This window comes from Anthonomus grandis, chromosome 8 (assembly GCF_022605725.1).
Source record: "Anthonomus grandis grandis chromosome 8, icAntGran1.3, whole genome shotgun sequence".
Taxonomy (NCBI): Eukaryota; Metazoa; Arthropoda; class Insecta; order Coleoptera; family Curculionidae; genus Anthonomus; species Anthonomus grandis.
Genome location: NC_065553.1, coordinates 7,040,405 through 7,058,687, shown reverse-complemented (window position 1 = coordinate 7,058,687; position 18,283 = coordinate 7,040,405). Strand labels below are relative to the sequence as shown.

At 30.2% G+C, this 18,283-nt stretch overlaps 1 protein-coding gene across 1 annotated transcript in view; it reads right to left on the bottom strand.

Moving 5' to 3' along the window:
• The window catches only part of LOC126739982 (zygotic gap protein knirps-like), a 72,011-nt gene that overhangs the window by 33,329 nt on the left and 20,399 nt on the right, over positions 1-18,283 (bottom strand). Inside the window, exon 2 of the mRNA XM_050445826.1 lies at positions 8,098-8,175. Coding sequence (XP_050301783.1) covers positions 8,098-8,175 — 78 coding nt within the window. The remainder of the gene's footprint in view (positions 1-8,097; positions 8,176-18,283) is intronic.

Genomic DNA, 18,283 nt, shown 5'->3' with positions numbered 1-18,283 from the left:
TTAATGCTTCACCCTTTTTAATTTGTATTTTGGCACGTGTTTCGATTCCAAATTCCTTACTTATGTCGCTATTGAATCTTTTACAACTATTATTGGGTTTAATTTAATTTGTTATTATTTTTTCCTCTTAGTTTCAAGTATTCCATGATTGATTATTTTTCTATTAGTAGATGATTAATTTTACTGTACTGCTATAGGTAAGAGTCCGTTGCGTTGAGTCAGTGGAAAAAATAGTAATAGCGAATCTTCTTGGCATAACCTGCTTCTGATTTTCTTGACACCTATGAGATTAAAAACTGTGACTAAAGGGAAATCGATTTTTCGTTCATTTTCACGTCAAGTTCTTCGATATTTTTTTCAGATAATGTAGAAGTTTAGTGGCACTATTGCAATATTCACTTTTCGTTTTGCTTATCAATAGGTGGCCCTTAATAAGCTTTCATAAGTGGTCTTTATGAATTACTGTACTGGTTTGGTAAAGTTTTCTAGCATGAATTAGAAAATTAGGCCAGATCCTCTTTACTAACTGTTCTTTTAATTAAAATGGCCCAATTTGTTCGATCAAGCACCACAACGCCCCCTGCGTCTTTGAACATCTTGAATGACCATAATTACCTACTAAACCTACTTGTACATTTTGCCATGATTTCGGTTCATTGGACCGCTAATAGGGAGGGAGGGACGGGGTGTTTAATAAGATCTTAGATGAATTCTTGCACAAACTGAACATTCGTAGGAAGATAATCTACCTTCGGCTCTTAGTACCGCCAAAATGACCCTTCAGAACCATGTTTTTTTTAATTAGAGATTAAGATAGATGACCTGAATCTTATGTTTGAATAAATAATATATTACATTAAATTATATATACTTACATAATTTATAATATTTACTTACCATACTTATCAGATATGGTATTGTTAAATGGGGAGGTCTGTATCAAAACTCTTTAAATTAATTAAACGTAGTGCAGAACTATATATTAAAAGTTGTGTTTAAAAAAATAAGCTCTACTCAACAAATCTGTTATACTCCAGCGACATTTTTGGTGTTCGATTAATTAATGTATTAGAGATATGCTGCTTTATTAAAAAAACAACGAAAAAAACAACTATGTGATGCATTCTTATAATATCAGAAATTGCGTAAACAAACACTTAGTTACTTAAAAAATTAACACAAATTTGAAGAAGAGATCTTTAAACTCTCTTGCAACAAAAATTTTTAATTTAATTCCAAGCAACATCAAGAGTGTTTATAGATTCAAAACATTTAAAAAATTATGTAAAAACTTTATTTTCGAAAATAGAATAAAACTTCAAGAGCTCTTCATCTAGGTTTGATTTTTGTGAAAGTGAATGAGGGTTGGGGGTAGGATCCTGTGTATTTAGTTGTATGTTTTGTTATTGTGGCTCTTTATTTTTGTAATGGTTAGAGTATACTTTAATAATTTTTTTTTTATTTTTAAGACAGTTAGGAGCACATGCAGATATTTGGTTATCTAGGTGCATAATTCGTAATTTTGTATGTCTATGTTATGCATTATATTTATGTATGTGGATATCTAAAGTAAATAAATAAATAAATATTTTTTTTTATTTTAACGAAATACCATTAATATTTTGCTTATATATTTACGACCAGATAATATTTAGAAATTTTATTATCGTGCCGCAAAGAAAATATCATCGTCCACTTAAATGTCATATCGCGACAAAAAAACGATGCCAAGCATTAATTACAAGAAAATATCAAAACACCTCCCGGCACGTTTTGGAGATACATTAACACAAGAACTGTTTTGTTCTACCGCCAACCTATAATTATTTACTATTAGTAATTGTGAACCTTGTAATTAAGCTCGAGATATTGTATATTATTTTAGAAATTAGACCAAAAGGTTCGGCATCGGTTCCCATATTAAGTGAACTTTGCCATTTAAAAAATATCTAAAGGGGGCGTCCGTTTATTGTTTTAATAGAGCACAGATTGGCTTTAATTACTTTGAATACGCCAAACCTATCTTTTAAATACACATATAATTTATGACTTTTTTTTAATTATCGCCTTTATCGCAAGTTATTAAAAAAAAAACTTAGTTACGAAAAGTTGATAGTAAAGTGTACACTCTATATTAAACATATACACGGCAAACTTATTGCAGGTTTCATGCTCACTGTTTTAAATCTCGCTAATAATCGCATTTTGACTTGAGTTAAAGAATTAATTCTAAATACATATTTTAAGGTCAATAGTCTGTTTTTTTTTCATTTGCAACCCTTGGCTCTATTATCGCTTAGTAAAGAACTTTAAGTTGATCCTATTGCATTTAAATTCCAATGAAGAGTACTAAGTTTCTTTATAATCATAATAATATGAAAGAACAAGATAAAATTATTGATGTATCCCGGAGAATGGACACTTTATGTTTTTTATTTATGTTTATCTCAGATCTCATATTTTTATTTTAAAGCTCTTATATATTTGTCTAACTATATAACTACTCAGTTGTTATGTGCTACTCTGCTTATTTATTATATTACAACAACAGGATCTCACAAGCTATAATTTTTTGGCCTCCCTTTAGCTTTTATTTTAAATTATCCACCTTCACAAAAAACTACCATACCTACAATTTAAAAAACTCCATAAATATCGCACTTGAACTAAACTTAATGAATTAATGCTATAAATTTGCTTATAAATCTCTATATCATATACTTGGCGACTATATGACCTTATAAGCTCATCAACTCATAATGAATTATTTATTAAAATAAATCGCCAAAAATATAAATTAAGACTATTTTACTTCATGTATTTGTTTGTTTTTTTCGTTCAACTTTAATTAATACTATTCCACTCGTCCCTTTTAAGAAACATATACTATTTATAGTGAAAATATCGTTACTAATATATGTTCATGTAGATAATTTTAACATTTTAATAAAATAGGCACCACATCCATTTAAGTTATGCATTTATCCCAATAAAATCAATGGGATTTTAAGCGATTAAAATAATCTATACGCTTAATAAAATTTGATCTCAAAACATCGTTATACCATAACAGAGGAAAACTAATGATAATCGAGAGCCAACAATTTGCCCAATAAACTGTTCTGAAGCCCATGGTAAAGTTCCATTTTGTTGTTGCGCGGGTAATTGCAGACCTGCCACTAATTATAGGAGTTGGCGCATATCCAATTTATTTAAACAATATAATAACGATCCTCGGCATCCAATTATTCAATTAGAATATGATGCTTTATAATTTGTGGACTTGACAACCTAAAGAGCGTGCGTCCGTCATTTTTTTTATTGAGGGGTTAAGGGTCTTAATGTCAAGTGCTGAACTAACTTTCGTGTTTGATATATTTCGATACATCTTTTTTTAATACATAGATTATGATACCTTAATAGGCTTATTAATTTTTGAATTTCAACTTAAATTTGCATAGACGTACCTGTATGAAGATATTACGCAGCTTTCGTAATAAATAACGAGCATAGCGTTTAAATTCCGACGAGAGGAAAATATATCACCTAACTCATTGGTTAATCATGCAGAAACCACGACATCCAGCACCATACACCATAAAGAAAAGAAATACCGCAAAATTCCTAAAGGGAATGAAATATGGGCCACGATATGTATAGCACACGCCAATCCGCCTGAGACTAATTATACCTCGTTGACAAGCGGTTTTAATTTAGATTAAGTGGTTTTCGATCTACACCTTTTTTTTCATATAAAGCTCTTTTAACTATAGAATAATTTGTTGTGCAATATTGAAAAAAAAAGTTTTATAGTAGGTATACTTCTCCCGTCCTCGTTATATTGTTAAGTACATTATTTGCATAATAGCATTATATAGTTTTATTATCTAGCATAAGAGGTATTTATTAGAATTTACGTGATATTTGTTGCCGCATTGTTTAACCATCCTTAGCAATTAAACCAAAATCAAATTAAATAAAAATAGGATAAAACAGAATCCATTTAACGTCCCACGGGTTCGCTGTCAAACCTAACCTAAAAATAGTTCCAAAGAAATGAAGCCTGGCGTTGACAAATGATCGGTTCATCTCAATACGAACAACGACTGTCTAGCTTGAGAACTATTAATTCTGGTGTTGGGTTTTCGCCTTTATGCAGATTAATTCATGTTTATCATAAAGAAATAGAGAGCACCAGTTGCCGGTGTTGTACTTATTTGAGTGCTGTTGATATTTAATTTTTTTATATAAATAAAAATGAATTGTAAGGGATCCTGCTGCTTCTTCACCTTTAATTTAAATAACTGTGAGCTTGACTTCACCCTCCTTCTCTTCTGATAAAGACATATTAATAACAGTGCAGCGCAGTATTTAATATGGATGGATTATCGTTTCAGAAAATTAAACTGTTCTTTTTTATTGAAATTATGTTTGTGGTTTTTAAATCAATGCATAAACGCAACATGTACTTTTACCTAATTATACAACAATCAACTAAATACAACTGAACGATATTTCTACTTTCATCAACCAAATAGACTGATAAAAGATTATTGGTTATGAAGTAAGGCGAACTGACTTTTTTGACTTTTATTTAATCCTTATTTTTCAATTTCAAACATATTGTCTACTTTCTGATTAAAATTTCGTATATTTATATTTCTTATCCTGCCATGGATATCTTTTATTTTGCCATGACATCTGTTTCTTTTCATTCTTTATTTCGATATTTAAAGATATTATTTTGTTTGCTTATTTTTTAATCAAATTTGTTTTATTATCAATGTTTTAAATTTATTTTGTATTTAAGTTTTCCTATTTATATTTGAGCTTTTCTATAGTTATTAGAAGCCAATATTCAAAGAAATATCTTTGACTCTAAAATCATTTAAAGTCTGCTTGAATTTTACTCTTTGAGATTTGTGAATTTTATCAAAGGTGTTCTTAATACATGAACTATTAATTTTTTTGGATAAATGATTTCTTTACAATAAATTAATCTGTAAGTTTATGTAGATTTAGTATAGAACCAGCTTTTATCAAGTGGTACCACAACTACATATATTAAATAATTTTTTTATATAAATTAAACCTAATTTTATGTATAACAATTATTAGTAAATAAATTCAATAAACTGGAGTCAAAATTTAGTAGTAAAAAAAATTGACGTATACAACTTTGCATTTTTTAAAAACAAAAAAAGGAACATATTGAAATTAAAAATAATTTAAAAACTCTTTGTTCAATTTATCATTAAATCATTTTACCCTTTTTTTATATAAGGCGTTGTCTTTATGCAAAAATATATATATGAACGTATATTTTAAATTTATTTTATAAGTTATTAAAAACTATCTAATACAATAATATTAAATTAAAATATTAAGAAAAAGCAACACTAGTTAAATTTTAAATAGCCAAAAAGGTAGAATAAATGTGCAAAATGACCTCCGTCAGTTGTGGCACAAAATTCAGCTCTTCGCCTCATTGATTGTCGTATAGTCTTGTAAATATTCCTGGTGTATATAACTTGATTTCTCAGATCCTTAATACCTTAATTGCAAAAATCTAGAAGTTTTAAATCAGGCGATCGAGCAGGCCAATGTTTCGTACCTACCTTACTCCAAGGATTTGGATATACTTAGCTAAGCAATTGCATACATTAATGTTAAAATGCACCTTCACGCATTAACGATTTGTATTATATCAGCTGTGAAGAAATTCCTTTAAAAAGAATAAGTAACTCCTTCTGTTGAAAATAAAAATATGACTCGGCTATTATCAATTATCCCAAGCCATACATTTACTGAAAAGTAAGGATAAAATGAGTTTCGAAGATTCCACGTGGCTTTTCCTTAAGTGATTATGAAGAAAATTTCAGGTATTTTTGAGGAAAATTTCACATACATTGTCAAAAAGAAGCCTGAACACCCTTTAAAAATTAGAGGAATTGGATACAATAAAGTTGGTTACAATGAATAGGTTGAAAATTTTTAGAATACCTATTTTAAGTAACTCCGAAATTAACGCGAGAACTGCTTCGTGTAGTTGTACAGTTCATACTTGTCAAAGGCGCCTGCAGTTAGCTGCTTGTTTCCTAAATGTAGCATTCTTAGGTAAAGGTTGTTGAAAGAAAACAAATATTGTATGTAACGACCATGATGCGTCTTAACAAAATTGATCAAAGGAAAATTAGTGACCTACGAACAATAATATTATAGCAAACCGAAATCTTAATATTGAAGAAATGCTATTTGATATTTCGTATTTAATATCATATAAATAATGATCGTACCCTACTGAACAATATATTAATGCAATCAACAATATGCGTTAAGATTTTTTTTGCATGAAAACAGTGCAACTACCTAAAATAGGATTAATCCAGAAGTATACTATCAAAAACTTTGGTTGCCTGTGAAAGTTTTCTATTAAAACTAATTTGATTAAGTGCAGTTGATTCCTGCGTTCTACTAATGACTGAATTTTTTAGCTATTTGTCATCTACCTTAAGCTTCGGTCTGATACGGTAAGACTTAATTAATGGACTGAGGATAAACCCATAGCTTTAATCATTATTGTGTCACAGCATAGCTTTTTATCAAAAACAAACGCAATGACATTATATATCCAAAAACGTGGTGCCAAACTTGAAGGGGTTATTTAGGACATTATAATGAATAATATTTGCATAGAAACCCCAAGTTAAAAATTGCTAGTTAAAATTGACTCTAGGGCCAGGTTTTGCTTAAAAAGTTGTTACGTTTTCTAATCTTAAAAACGCCAATATCTTAGTACTTTATTATTAACATCACAATAATATAAAAGTTATATAATGTCCTTATAATGTCCTCCAACCCAGTTTACAAGAAGTTTATATACCAATGACTTTATGGAATCCCAGACAAAAAAGTTTGCGCTGGCCACCTGATCGCTTCTCCTCTTCCGGTTCGTTGCTCAGGAAATTGTTGGTTTAGGTGATCCTATGCAGTTTGAGTAAAATGTACTGGTGTATTGTCATATTGGAACCACATTCTAGCTTGTAGACCTAGAATGGAACGTGAGCATTCTCCAATAGCAGTAAGTAAGTAGATGTTACCAGTTAGCCGAGGTGGAAGTAAGTACGGATCAATTAAAAAGTCAGCAACAATACCCATCCACATGTATTGCTGTTGGTGAGCTCTCACCCATGCTGTGTGAGGATTTTCAGCATCCCATATGTGGGTGTTGCCACTATTAAAGTAACCATCCTTGGTGAAACAGGCCTTATCGGTGAATAGAATGATCGAATGAATCGAATTCAATTGAATACCTGGCCAATAAATTTAATATTCTTCCGTGAATTATTTTTCATATGAATTTATATTATTACAGGATTTCTTACTGTATTCAGACTAAGTTCTTACTATAAAATAGCTCTTGGTCTGACAGAATGGAGATCAAGTGATACTATAAGATTTGAAGTTACGTAGCATATGATACTAAATTAATTTTAAGGAATCGATTACTAATAAGATAAACTAGTTATCAAGAACACTAGAGATCAGAACTTATGTATTAAGTAGCCCATTTACCAAAAGTTTCGGCAAAAAAAATAATAATATGTGTACACGCATGTGTAACATAAACTAATTGTGATATGAATGAGAAATATCGTGTCTATTGGAACTGTTGCCAAAATCGTTGCATTTTTATAAAAATTTCCAATTTTTGTATTAATTTTTATAATTTGATTCATTATGCCCGACGTTAACGCTGTATTTGTTTGAACCTTACATACAACAACTGCCTATCAGATCGTGCAATATTACAGAACCGTGACAATAGCGTATAACAATAGTTTATGCGCATTTCAAGAAGTGTCATTAGGCCCACGCCTGACCGGATGGATGGATGGAACCAAATTAGACTTGGAACTCGAGTTCCTATTCATTATAGTGGCTCAAAAGGGATCTTTGCCGTGTTTAAAAAATGATTACAATGAATAAAGTTTTGCTTATTGTATTACGAGTCTACGGGTGCAGTATCTTTGAATGTGCTGAGTCATTTTAAATAAAATATTGAAAAAATGTAAAACGAAGAACGTTATTTCTTACCTTACAGCCCTCGCAAGTAAATGCTCCGAAATGAAATCCTGCAGCGGGTTCACCGCAGACTTTGCATAGTTGGTTCATCTGTAAAAAAGAAACCAAAGTAACATAATTATTTATTTCAATCAAATATTAAATGCTCGAAATTAAATCCACGACTGTCAGAACAAACATGCAGTTTTTTCTCCAACGATTGTCGCACACTGTTGGAATATTCCTAGAACGTTGCGTATGACTTTACAAGAATATAAAATTCTGTTTCTTAAATTATTGTCATCCACAACTGGCGTCGCATAAACAAGCGATTTCAGATATCCCCCAAAAGAAATAGTCAAGAGGATTCAGGTCTGGAGATCGTGCTGGCCATAGCTGAGATATCCCCCGACCAATCTAAGCGACAAGACTAATATTAGCAGATGTACCGTCGTGCATAAACCGCATTGCATTTCTTGTTGCTAATGGTACTTCTTCTAATAGACCTGGCAATATTTTTCCTAGAAATGGTCTATGTAAATATCACCATTCAGCACAGGAAGAAGAAAGTGCGGTCCGATAAGATAATAACCAAGAATTCCTGCCCAAACATTCACCGAATGATTTTGCAAAAACTGCTCTTGGGATTTTCGTACTCCCAAAAATAATTCTTGCAAAAAAATTTTCTTATCAGAACTATTTTTATACATATACATATTATTCCAAATGAGAAAAATTTTTAAGCATTTTATTTTTTTATGGAGGTGAAAGACGTGCCAATGTTTTTTAATTATGTTCTCTAAACGAAACAAGGTAGAAAATTTAAGAGACAAAAACGAAGCGTCTCTTGACATATGGTTACATGAACTTTTTTACTTAAAAAATTACAAGCAATCATCTCTTAAAATTAAAGTCATTACTTATGTTACAGGCTGTATATGAAGGCGAAAAACATTAACCCTAAAAAAAAACACATAGAAAATAGAAACCGCCGCGATGCGCACGAATAATAAATATGTTACATCAACGACAATTCCAATTCCTGACAGCTTGCAAAATTCCTCACATGAAGAGCGATCGGACATTCTTACGCATAAATAGACATTACCCAGGAGAGTTGAAAATCAAAACTGGTGTCGTCACCGTCAAGCGATCTAGAATGCCCGCTCTTTGCGGCACCCGATTAGATGCTGCCCGTTTCGCATAAAAAGTCGATATAAATGTGAAACTCGATCGCTTTTATTTACCATAAACGATCGCGTTTTTTTCAATGGTATTAGTACCATAATCAATGGGCAGTTTTAGACACGTCGCGACTTAAACTAGAATTAAACTACACTTAAGCGCAACCGGTGGTATGTGGTCGAGATGTTAGAGAGAGACCGACGCGACAACCCGACCGAGGTATTAAATTATCGATGTGAGTTGCGAGAAGATCTCGGAAAAACTGTCAGCGCGTGCTATCTACGTCTCTTAACGATTTTCATTTCTAGAAAAAAAAACAAATTAAATTTATTTTTTTAGTTATAATTAACAGAGATCAAAAAAAAATTAAAATTCTGCTTGTCCAACTGGTGTACATCACGAACTTAATAAATATACCTGGACTGCCAATTCAATGAAAAGTAAATGACCACTACTAGGGGGCCGCCATTTTACGTGATTGTGTCCATTCGATGTTGGTCACTCTGACAAATTTTAGTTGTGCCAATTGGGCAAATCAGCATTCTGTCAAAATAAATTCAATATGGCCGCCTGTAGGCACACATTCTCGTTCGAAAAACGAAAATTTCTATTTTGTGTACTTTTTACCCTCTTTTAGGCATATAAACAAATGTGAGTCCCATGAATCCTTGACGATCATTATGAAATATTATCTCTCGTCTGTAAAATTCATAAATACGTTAGAAAAGTATAAATTCATAATGATCCAGAGTGTTCCTGAGAGGTAAGATGCGGTAGAAAGTGAAAAAGTAAACTTTTTCCCCCCCTTTGGGCATATAAACCAATCTGAGTCCCATGAATCCTTAACGATCGTTATGAAATTATATCTCTCGTCTGTAAAATTCACAAATACGTAAGAAAAGTGCTAATTCATAATGATCGAGAGTGTTCCTGAGAGGTGAGATGCAGTAGAAAGTGGACTTTTTACCCCTTTTTGGGCATATAAACAAATCTGAGTCCCATGAATCCTTGACGATCATTATGAAATATTATCTCTCGTCTATAAAATTCATAAATACGTTAGAAAAATATAAATTCATAATGATCCAGAGTGTTCCTGAGAGGTAAGATGCGGTAGAAAGTGAAAAAGTAGACTTTTTCCCCCCTTTTGGGCATATAAACCAATCTGAGTCCCATGAATCCTTGACGATCGTTATAAAATTATATCCCTCGTCTGTAAAATTCACAAATACGTAAGAAAAGTGCCAATTCATAATGATCGAGAGTATTCCTGAGAGGTGAAATGCGGTAGAAAGTGAAAAAGAGAACTTTTTACCCTCTTTTTGGCATATAAACCAATCTGAGCCCCATGAATCCTTGACGATCATGATGAAATTATATCTCTCGTCTGTAAAATTTACAACTACGTAAGAAAAGTGCAAATTCATTATGATCGAGAGTGTTCCTGAGAGGTGAGATGCGGTAGAAAGTGAAAAAGTGGACTTCTTACCCTCTTTTGGGCATATAAACCAATCTGAGCTCCATGAATCCTTGACGATCATGATGAAATTATATCTCTCGTCTGTAAAATTCATAAATACGTTAGAAAAGTATAAATTCATAATGATCCAGAGTGTTCCTGAGAGGTAAGATGCGGTAGAAAGTGAAAAAGTAAACTTTTTCCCCCCTTTTGGGCATATAAACCAATCTGAGTCCCATGAATCCTTGACGATCACTATGAAATATTATCTCTCGTCTGTAAAATTCATAAATACGTTAGAAAAATATAAATTCATAATGATCCAGAGTGTTCCTGAGAGGTAAGATGCGGTAGAAAGTGAAAAAGTAGACATTTTCCCCCCTTTTGGGCATATAAACCAATCTGAGTCCCATGAATCCTTGACGATCGTTATAAAATTATATCCCTCGTCTGTAAAATTTACAAATACGTAAGAAAAGTGCAAATTCATAATGATCGAGAGTATTCCTGAGAGGTGAAATGCGGTAGAAAGTGAAAAAGTGAACTTTTTACCCTCTTTTTGGCATATAAACCAATCTGAGCCCCATGAATCCTTGACGATCATGATGAAATTATATCTCTCGTCTGTAAAATTTACAACTACGTAAGAAAAGTGCAAATTTATTATGATCGAGAGTGTTCCTGAGAGGTGAGATGCGGTAGAAAGTGAAAAAGTGGACTTTTTACCCTCTTTTAGGCATATAAACCAATCTGAGCTCCATGAATCCTTGACGATCATGATGAAATTATATCTCTCGTCTGTAAAATTTACAACTACGTAAGAAAAAGGCAAATTCATAATAATCGAGAGAGTTCCTGAGAGGTGAGATGCGGTAGAAAGTGAAAAAGTGGAATTTTTACCCCTTTTTGGGCATATAAACAAATCTGAGTTCCATGAATCCTTGACGATCATTATGAAATATTATCTCTCGTCTGTTAAATTCACAAATACGTTAAAAAAATATAAATTCTTAATGATCCAGAGTGTTCCTGAGATGTAAGATGCGGTAGAAAGTGAAAAAGTAAACTTTTTCCCCCCTTTTGGGCATATAAACCAATCTGAGTCCCATAAATCCTTAACGATCGTTATGAAATTATATCTCTCGTCTGTAAAATTCACAAATACGTAAGAAAAGTGCCAATTCATAATGATCGAGAGTGTTCCTGAGAGGTGAGATGCGGTAGAAAGTGGACTTTTTACCCCTTTTTGGGCATATAAACAAATCTGAGTCCCATGAATCCTTGACGATCATTATGAAATATTATCTCTCGTCTGTAAAATTCATAAATACGTTAGAAAAATATAAATTGATAATGATCCAGAGTGTTCCTGAGAGGTAAGATGCGGTAGAAAGTAAAAAAGTAGACTTTTTCCCCCCTTTTGGGCATATAAACCAATCTGAGTCCCATGAATCCTTGACGATCGTTATAAAATTATATCCCTCGTCTGTAAAATTTACAACTACGTAAGAAAATTGCAAATTCATTATGTTCGAGAGTGTTCCTGAGAGGTGAGATGCGGTAGAAAGTGAAAAAGTGGACTTTTTACCCTCTTTTGGGCATATAAACCAATCTAAGCTCCATGAATCCTTGACGATCGTTATAAAATTGTAGCAAAATTAATTTATAAGGTCATTCATAAGGATCAGAGATCCAATGTAAATATATTTTTTAATAAAAATGTACTTAGTTATTATGCTCGAGAAAAAAAAAACAAATAAATTTAAACAGTTTCTTCAACTAGTTAAGATATATTTAGGTATTAATTAAGTATCATTGTTATACGTTTTCTTTTTAAAATTATATTATATAACCTCGAGGTCAAAGCTTCAAGCTTATTATAAGTGTAGTAAATTAGAAAAATTGTATCAAAGTACAAATTTTTATAAATTAAATTTTTAAACTTATTTTAATTTAGTTTTAATTTTACCGGACTAAGAAATAAACCAACTTATAATACGCACGAAAAGTGAAAGTAACGACGCGCGCACCCCCCTCTACTGACAGCGTGCAGTCTTTCGGGGGTGGGGGAAAGGGTTCGGGCTTCACTTGGAAGGTACTTCAGTCAGTCTTGTTCGGCAATCGGAAGAAACAGGTCGGAAGAAAGTGGTACCCTTGTGCTTCATATGGTGGTACGGTGTCAGTGTTTTTGTGTACAGTGTGAGAGTATCTTTTTATTGTGGTTCCTGTCAGGTTGGAGTAAAAGGTAGGCACTGATTTTTTTTACATGCATGCAGTTTATTTTGAATTATGGGTATTTAATACAGAAGCAAAAATTCGCATTTTATAAGTAGTAATTCTTGGGTCAATTTGTTAAATTAATTAATAATGAACGTATTATGGATTTATTCGATAAATTCATATTAAAAGAACGAAACACTTCTAGTAACAATAAAATCAATCCAAAATTTAGATTTGAATTACTATTTTATTTTTATTAATGCATATCCATTTCTGGGTAATTCTTGTAAGTGTGGATTTTTTTGGCATGTTTATTTACGATTGGATATTGGGTTCGGCTTAGTTTGCATGAAGAATTAAAATAAATTATGTGAATTTGTTCGGTAAATTCACATCTACATGAAATCACTAAAGGGTTATAATACAAATACGGATTTTAATAAATTCTAATGTTATCTCAAAATTTTCTGGAAACTTAGGGAAATTTATGCGCTAAATTTCCACCTATTTAAAATAGTAAAACTTTTTTACAAATTTAAATTAAAACACTTTAATATTTTTTCTGAAAAGTGTCTTGTGAATTTATTCGCTAAATTCACATCTACATGAAATCACTAAGGGGTTATAAATATAAATACGGATATTATTAAACTCTAATATTTTTCCAATATTTTCTGAAAACTTAAGGAAATTTATTCGCTAAATTTCCACCTTTTACAATAGTGAAATATTTTTTTTTAATATTTTTTCTCAAAAGTATCTTGTGAATTTATTCGCTAAATTCACATCTACATACAATCACCAAGAGGTTATAAACAGAAATACGAATTTTAATACACTCTAATATTTTTCAATATTTTCTGAAAACTTAAGGAAATTTATTCGCTAAATTTCCGCCTTTTACAACAGTGAAATATTTTTTTAAAACAATTTAATATTTTTTTCAAAAATTTCTTATGGATTTATTCGCTAAATTCACATTTAAATAAAGTTAATAACAGGATTAACATATAACTAAAAATTCTCTTTTCAAAACATTCCGGTGAATTTATTCGCTAAATTCACATCTGCATGAAATTATTAAGGGGTTATAAATACAAATACGGATTTTAATAAACTCTAATATTTTTTCAAAACTATCTGAAAACTCCTTGGCAATTTATTCGCTAAATTTCCACCTTTTACAATAGTAAAATATTTTTTTTAAATATTTTTTCTTAAAAGTATCTTGTGAATTTATTCGCTAAATTCACATTTAAAAAAATTAATAACAAGATTAACATATAACTAAAAATTCTCTTTTCAAAATATTCCGGTGAATTTATTCGCTAAATTCACATCTACATGAAATCACTAAGGGGTTATAAATACAAATACGGATTTTAATAAACTCTAATATTTTTTCAAAAATGTCTGAAAACTTAGGGAAATTTATTCGTTAAATTTCCACCTTTTACAACAGTGAAATATTTTCTTTAAAATACTTTAATATTTTCTCTGAGAAGTGTCTTGTGAATTTATTCGCTAAATTCACATCTACAAAAAATCACCAAGGGGTTATAAATACAAATATAGATTTTATTAAACTCTAACATTTTTCCAATATTTTCTAAAAACTTAAGGAAATTTATTCGCTAAATTTCCACCTTTTACAATAGTGAAATATTTTTTTTAAATATTTTTTCTCAAAAGTATCTTGTGAATTTATTCGCTAAATTCACATCTACATGCAATCACCAAGGGGTTATAGACACAAATACGGATTTTAATACACTCTAATATTTTTCAATATTTTCTGAAAACTTAAGGAAATTAATTCGCTAAATTTCCACCTTTTACAACAGTTAAATATTTTTTAAAACACTTTAATATTTTTTTCAAAAGTTTCTTGTGGATTTATTCGCTAAATTCACATTTAAATAAAGTTAATAACATGATTAACATATAACTAAAAATTCTCTTTTCAAAATATTCCGATGAATTTATTCGCTAAATTCACATCTACATAAAATTACTAAGGGGTTATAAATACAAATACAGATTTTAATAAACTCTAATATTTTTTCAAAAATTTCTGAAAAGTTAGGGAAATTTATTCGTTAAATTTCCACCTTTTACAACAGTGAAATATTTTCTTTAAAAGACTTTAATAATTTCTCTGAAAAGTGTCTTGTGAATTTATTCGCTAAATTCACATCTACAAAAAAATCACCAAGGGGTTATAGACACAAATACGGATTTTAATACACTCTAATATTTATCAATATTTTCTGAAAACTTAAGGAAATTTATTCGCTAAATTTCCACCTTTTACAACAGTGAAATATTTTTTAAAACACTTTAATATTTTTTTCAAAAGTTTCTTGTGAATTTATTCGCTAAATTCACATTTAAATAAAGTTATTAACATGATTAACATACAACTAAAAATTCTCTTTTCAAAATATTCCGGTGAATTTATTCGCTAAATTCACATCTACATGAAATCATTAAGGGGTTATAAATACAAATACGGATTTTAATAAACTCTAATATTTTTCCAATATTTTCTGAAAACTTAAGGAAATTTATTCGTTAAATTTCCACCTTTTACAACAGTGAAATATTTTCTTTAAAACACTTAATATTTCTTTTGAAAAGTGTCTTGTGAATTTATTCGTTAAATTTACATCTACAAAAAATCACCAAGGGATTATAAATAGAAATACGGATTTTATTAAACTCTAACATTTTTCCAATATTTTCTAAAAACTTAAGGAAATTTATTCGCTAAATTTCCACCTTTTACAATAGTGAAATATTTTTTTTAAATATTTTTTCTCAAAAGTATCTTGTGAATTTATTCGCTAAATTCACATTTAAATAAAATTAATAACAGGATTAACATATAACTAAAAATTCTCTTTTCAAAATATGCCGGTGAATTTATTCGCTAAATTCACATCTACATACAATCACCAAGGGGTTATAGACACAAATACGGATTTTAATACACTCTAATATTTTTAAATATTTTCTGAAAACTTAAGGAAATTTATTCGCTAAATTTCCACCTTTTACAACAGTGAAATATTTTTTAAAACACTTTAATATTTTTTTCAAAAGTTTCTTGTGGATTTATTCGCTAAATTCACATTTAACTAAAGTTAATAACAGGATTAACATATAACTAAAACTTCTCTTTTCAAAATATTCCGGTGAATTTATTCGCTAAATTCACATCTGCATGAAATCATTAAGGGGTTATAAATACAAATACGGATTTTAATAAACTCCAATATTTTTTATTTTACTATCTGAAAACTTAGTGAAATTTATTCGTTAAATTTCCACCTTTTACAACAGTAAAATATTTTCTTTAAAACACTTTAATATTTCTTCTGAAAAGTGTCTTGTGAATTTATTCGCTAAATTCACATCTACAAAAAATCACCAAGGGGTTATAAATACAAATACGGATTTTATTAAACTCTTACATTTTTCCAATATTTTCTGAAAACTTAAGGAAATTTATTCGCTAAATTTCCACCTTTAAAATAGTGAAATATTTTCTTTAAAATATTTTTCTCAAAAGTGTCTTGTGAATTTATTCGCTAAATTCACATCTACATGAAATAACTAAGGGGTTATAAACACAAATACAGATTTTATTAAACTCTAATATTTTTTCAAAATTTTTTGAAAACTTAGGGAAATTTATTCGTTAAATTTCCACCTTTTACCACAGTGAAATATTTTCTTTAAAACATTTAAAACACTTTATTGTTTTTTCTCAAAAGAGTCTTGTGAATTTATTCGCTAAATTCACATTTAAATAAAATGAATAACTCTCTTATTCGCTAAATCTGACATAAAGATCATGATAGTCAAACATTATTATGAAGGGTTCTAAAGAACAACAAACAAAATATTTATCGGCAGATTTATTCGCTAAATTTGCACTTCAAATTAATTTTATAAAAAAGGAACTTAGAATTTATTAAAATCTTGGATTTTCTGTTTCTTTTTTAAATTTCTTTATTAAAATTGATTTCTCTTTCTAATATAATTGATATAAGGGTTTTTATAAATACAACTAAATGGGATCTAAATAAATTAATATCCAATCGTAGATAACCAGCGAGGACATATATGATGTATGAGCTTCGTTTCGAACCTTAATCTTTGTAGTTTGAAAGCGCCCTTTTAGATTTTAAGACGTAATTTTTCGGTTTGTTTATCTTATTAATAAGAATTATATTTTGACGTGACTTGACTCGACTTAACTAATAATATTGACAAAGCATTTTACCAGTGCGCTTGAAAAATTGACAAAGCATGTATCAGTGTGCTTCCCTGAATAAAATTGACAAAGCATGTATAAGTGTGCATTTTCTCTTGAAAAATTGACAAAGCATGTATCAGTGTGCTTCCCTGAATAAAATTGACAAAGCATGTATCAGTGTGCTTCCCTGAATAAAATTAACAAAGCATGTATAAGTGTGCATTTTCCCTTGAAAAATTGACAAACCATGTATAAGTGTGCATTTTCCCTTGAAAAATTGACAAACCATGTATAAGTGTGCATTTTCCCTTGAAAAATTGACAAAGCATGTATCAGTGTGCTTCCCTGAATAAAATTGACAAAGCATGTATAAGTGTGCATTTTCTCTTGAAAAATTGACAAAGCATGTATCAGTGTGCTTCCCTGAATAAAATTGACAAAGCATGTATCAGTGTGCTTCCCTGAATAAAATTAACAAAGCATGTATAAGTGTGCATTTTCCCTTGAAAAATTGACAAACCATGTATAAGTGTGCATTTTCCCTTGAAAAATTGACAAAGCATGTATAAGTGTGCATTTTCCCTTGAAAAATTGACAAACCATGTATAAGTGTGCATTTTCCCTTGAAAAATTGACAAACCATGTATAAGTGTGCATTTTCCCTTGAAAAATTGACAAAGCATGTATAAGTGTGCATTTTCCCTTGAAAAATTGACAAAGCATGTATAAGTGTGCATTTTCCCTTGAAAAATTGACAAAGCATGTATCAGTGTGCTTCCCTGACCAAAATTGACAAAGCATGTATAGGTGTTCATTTTCTCTTGAAAAATTGACAAAGCATGTATAAGTGTGCATTTTCCCTTGAAAAATTGACAAACCATGTATAAGTGTGCATTTTCCCTTGAAAAATTGACAAAGCATGTATAAGTGTGCATTTTCCCTTGAAAAATTGACAAACCATGTATAAGTGTGCATTTTCCCTTGAAAAATTGACACAGCATGTATAAGTGTGCATTTTCCCTTGAAAAATTGACAAAGCATGTATAAGTGTGCATTTTCCCTTGAAAAATTGACAAAGCATGTATAAGTGT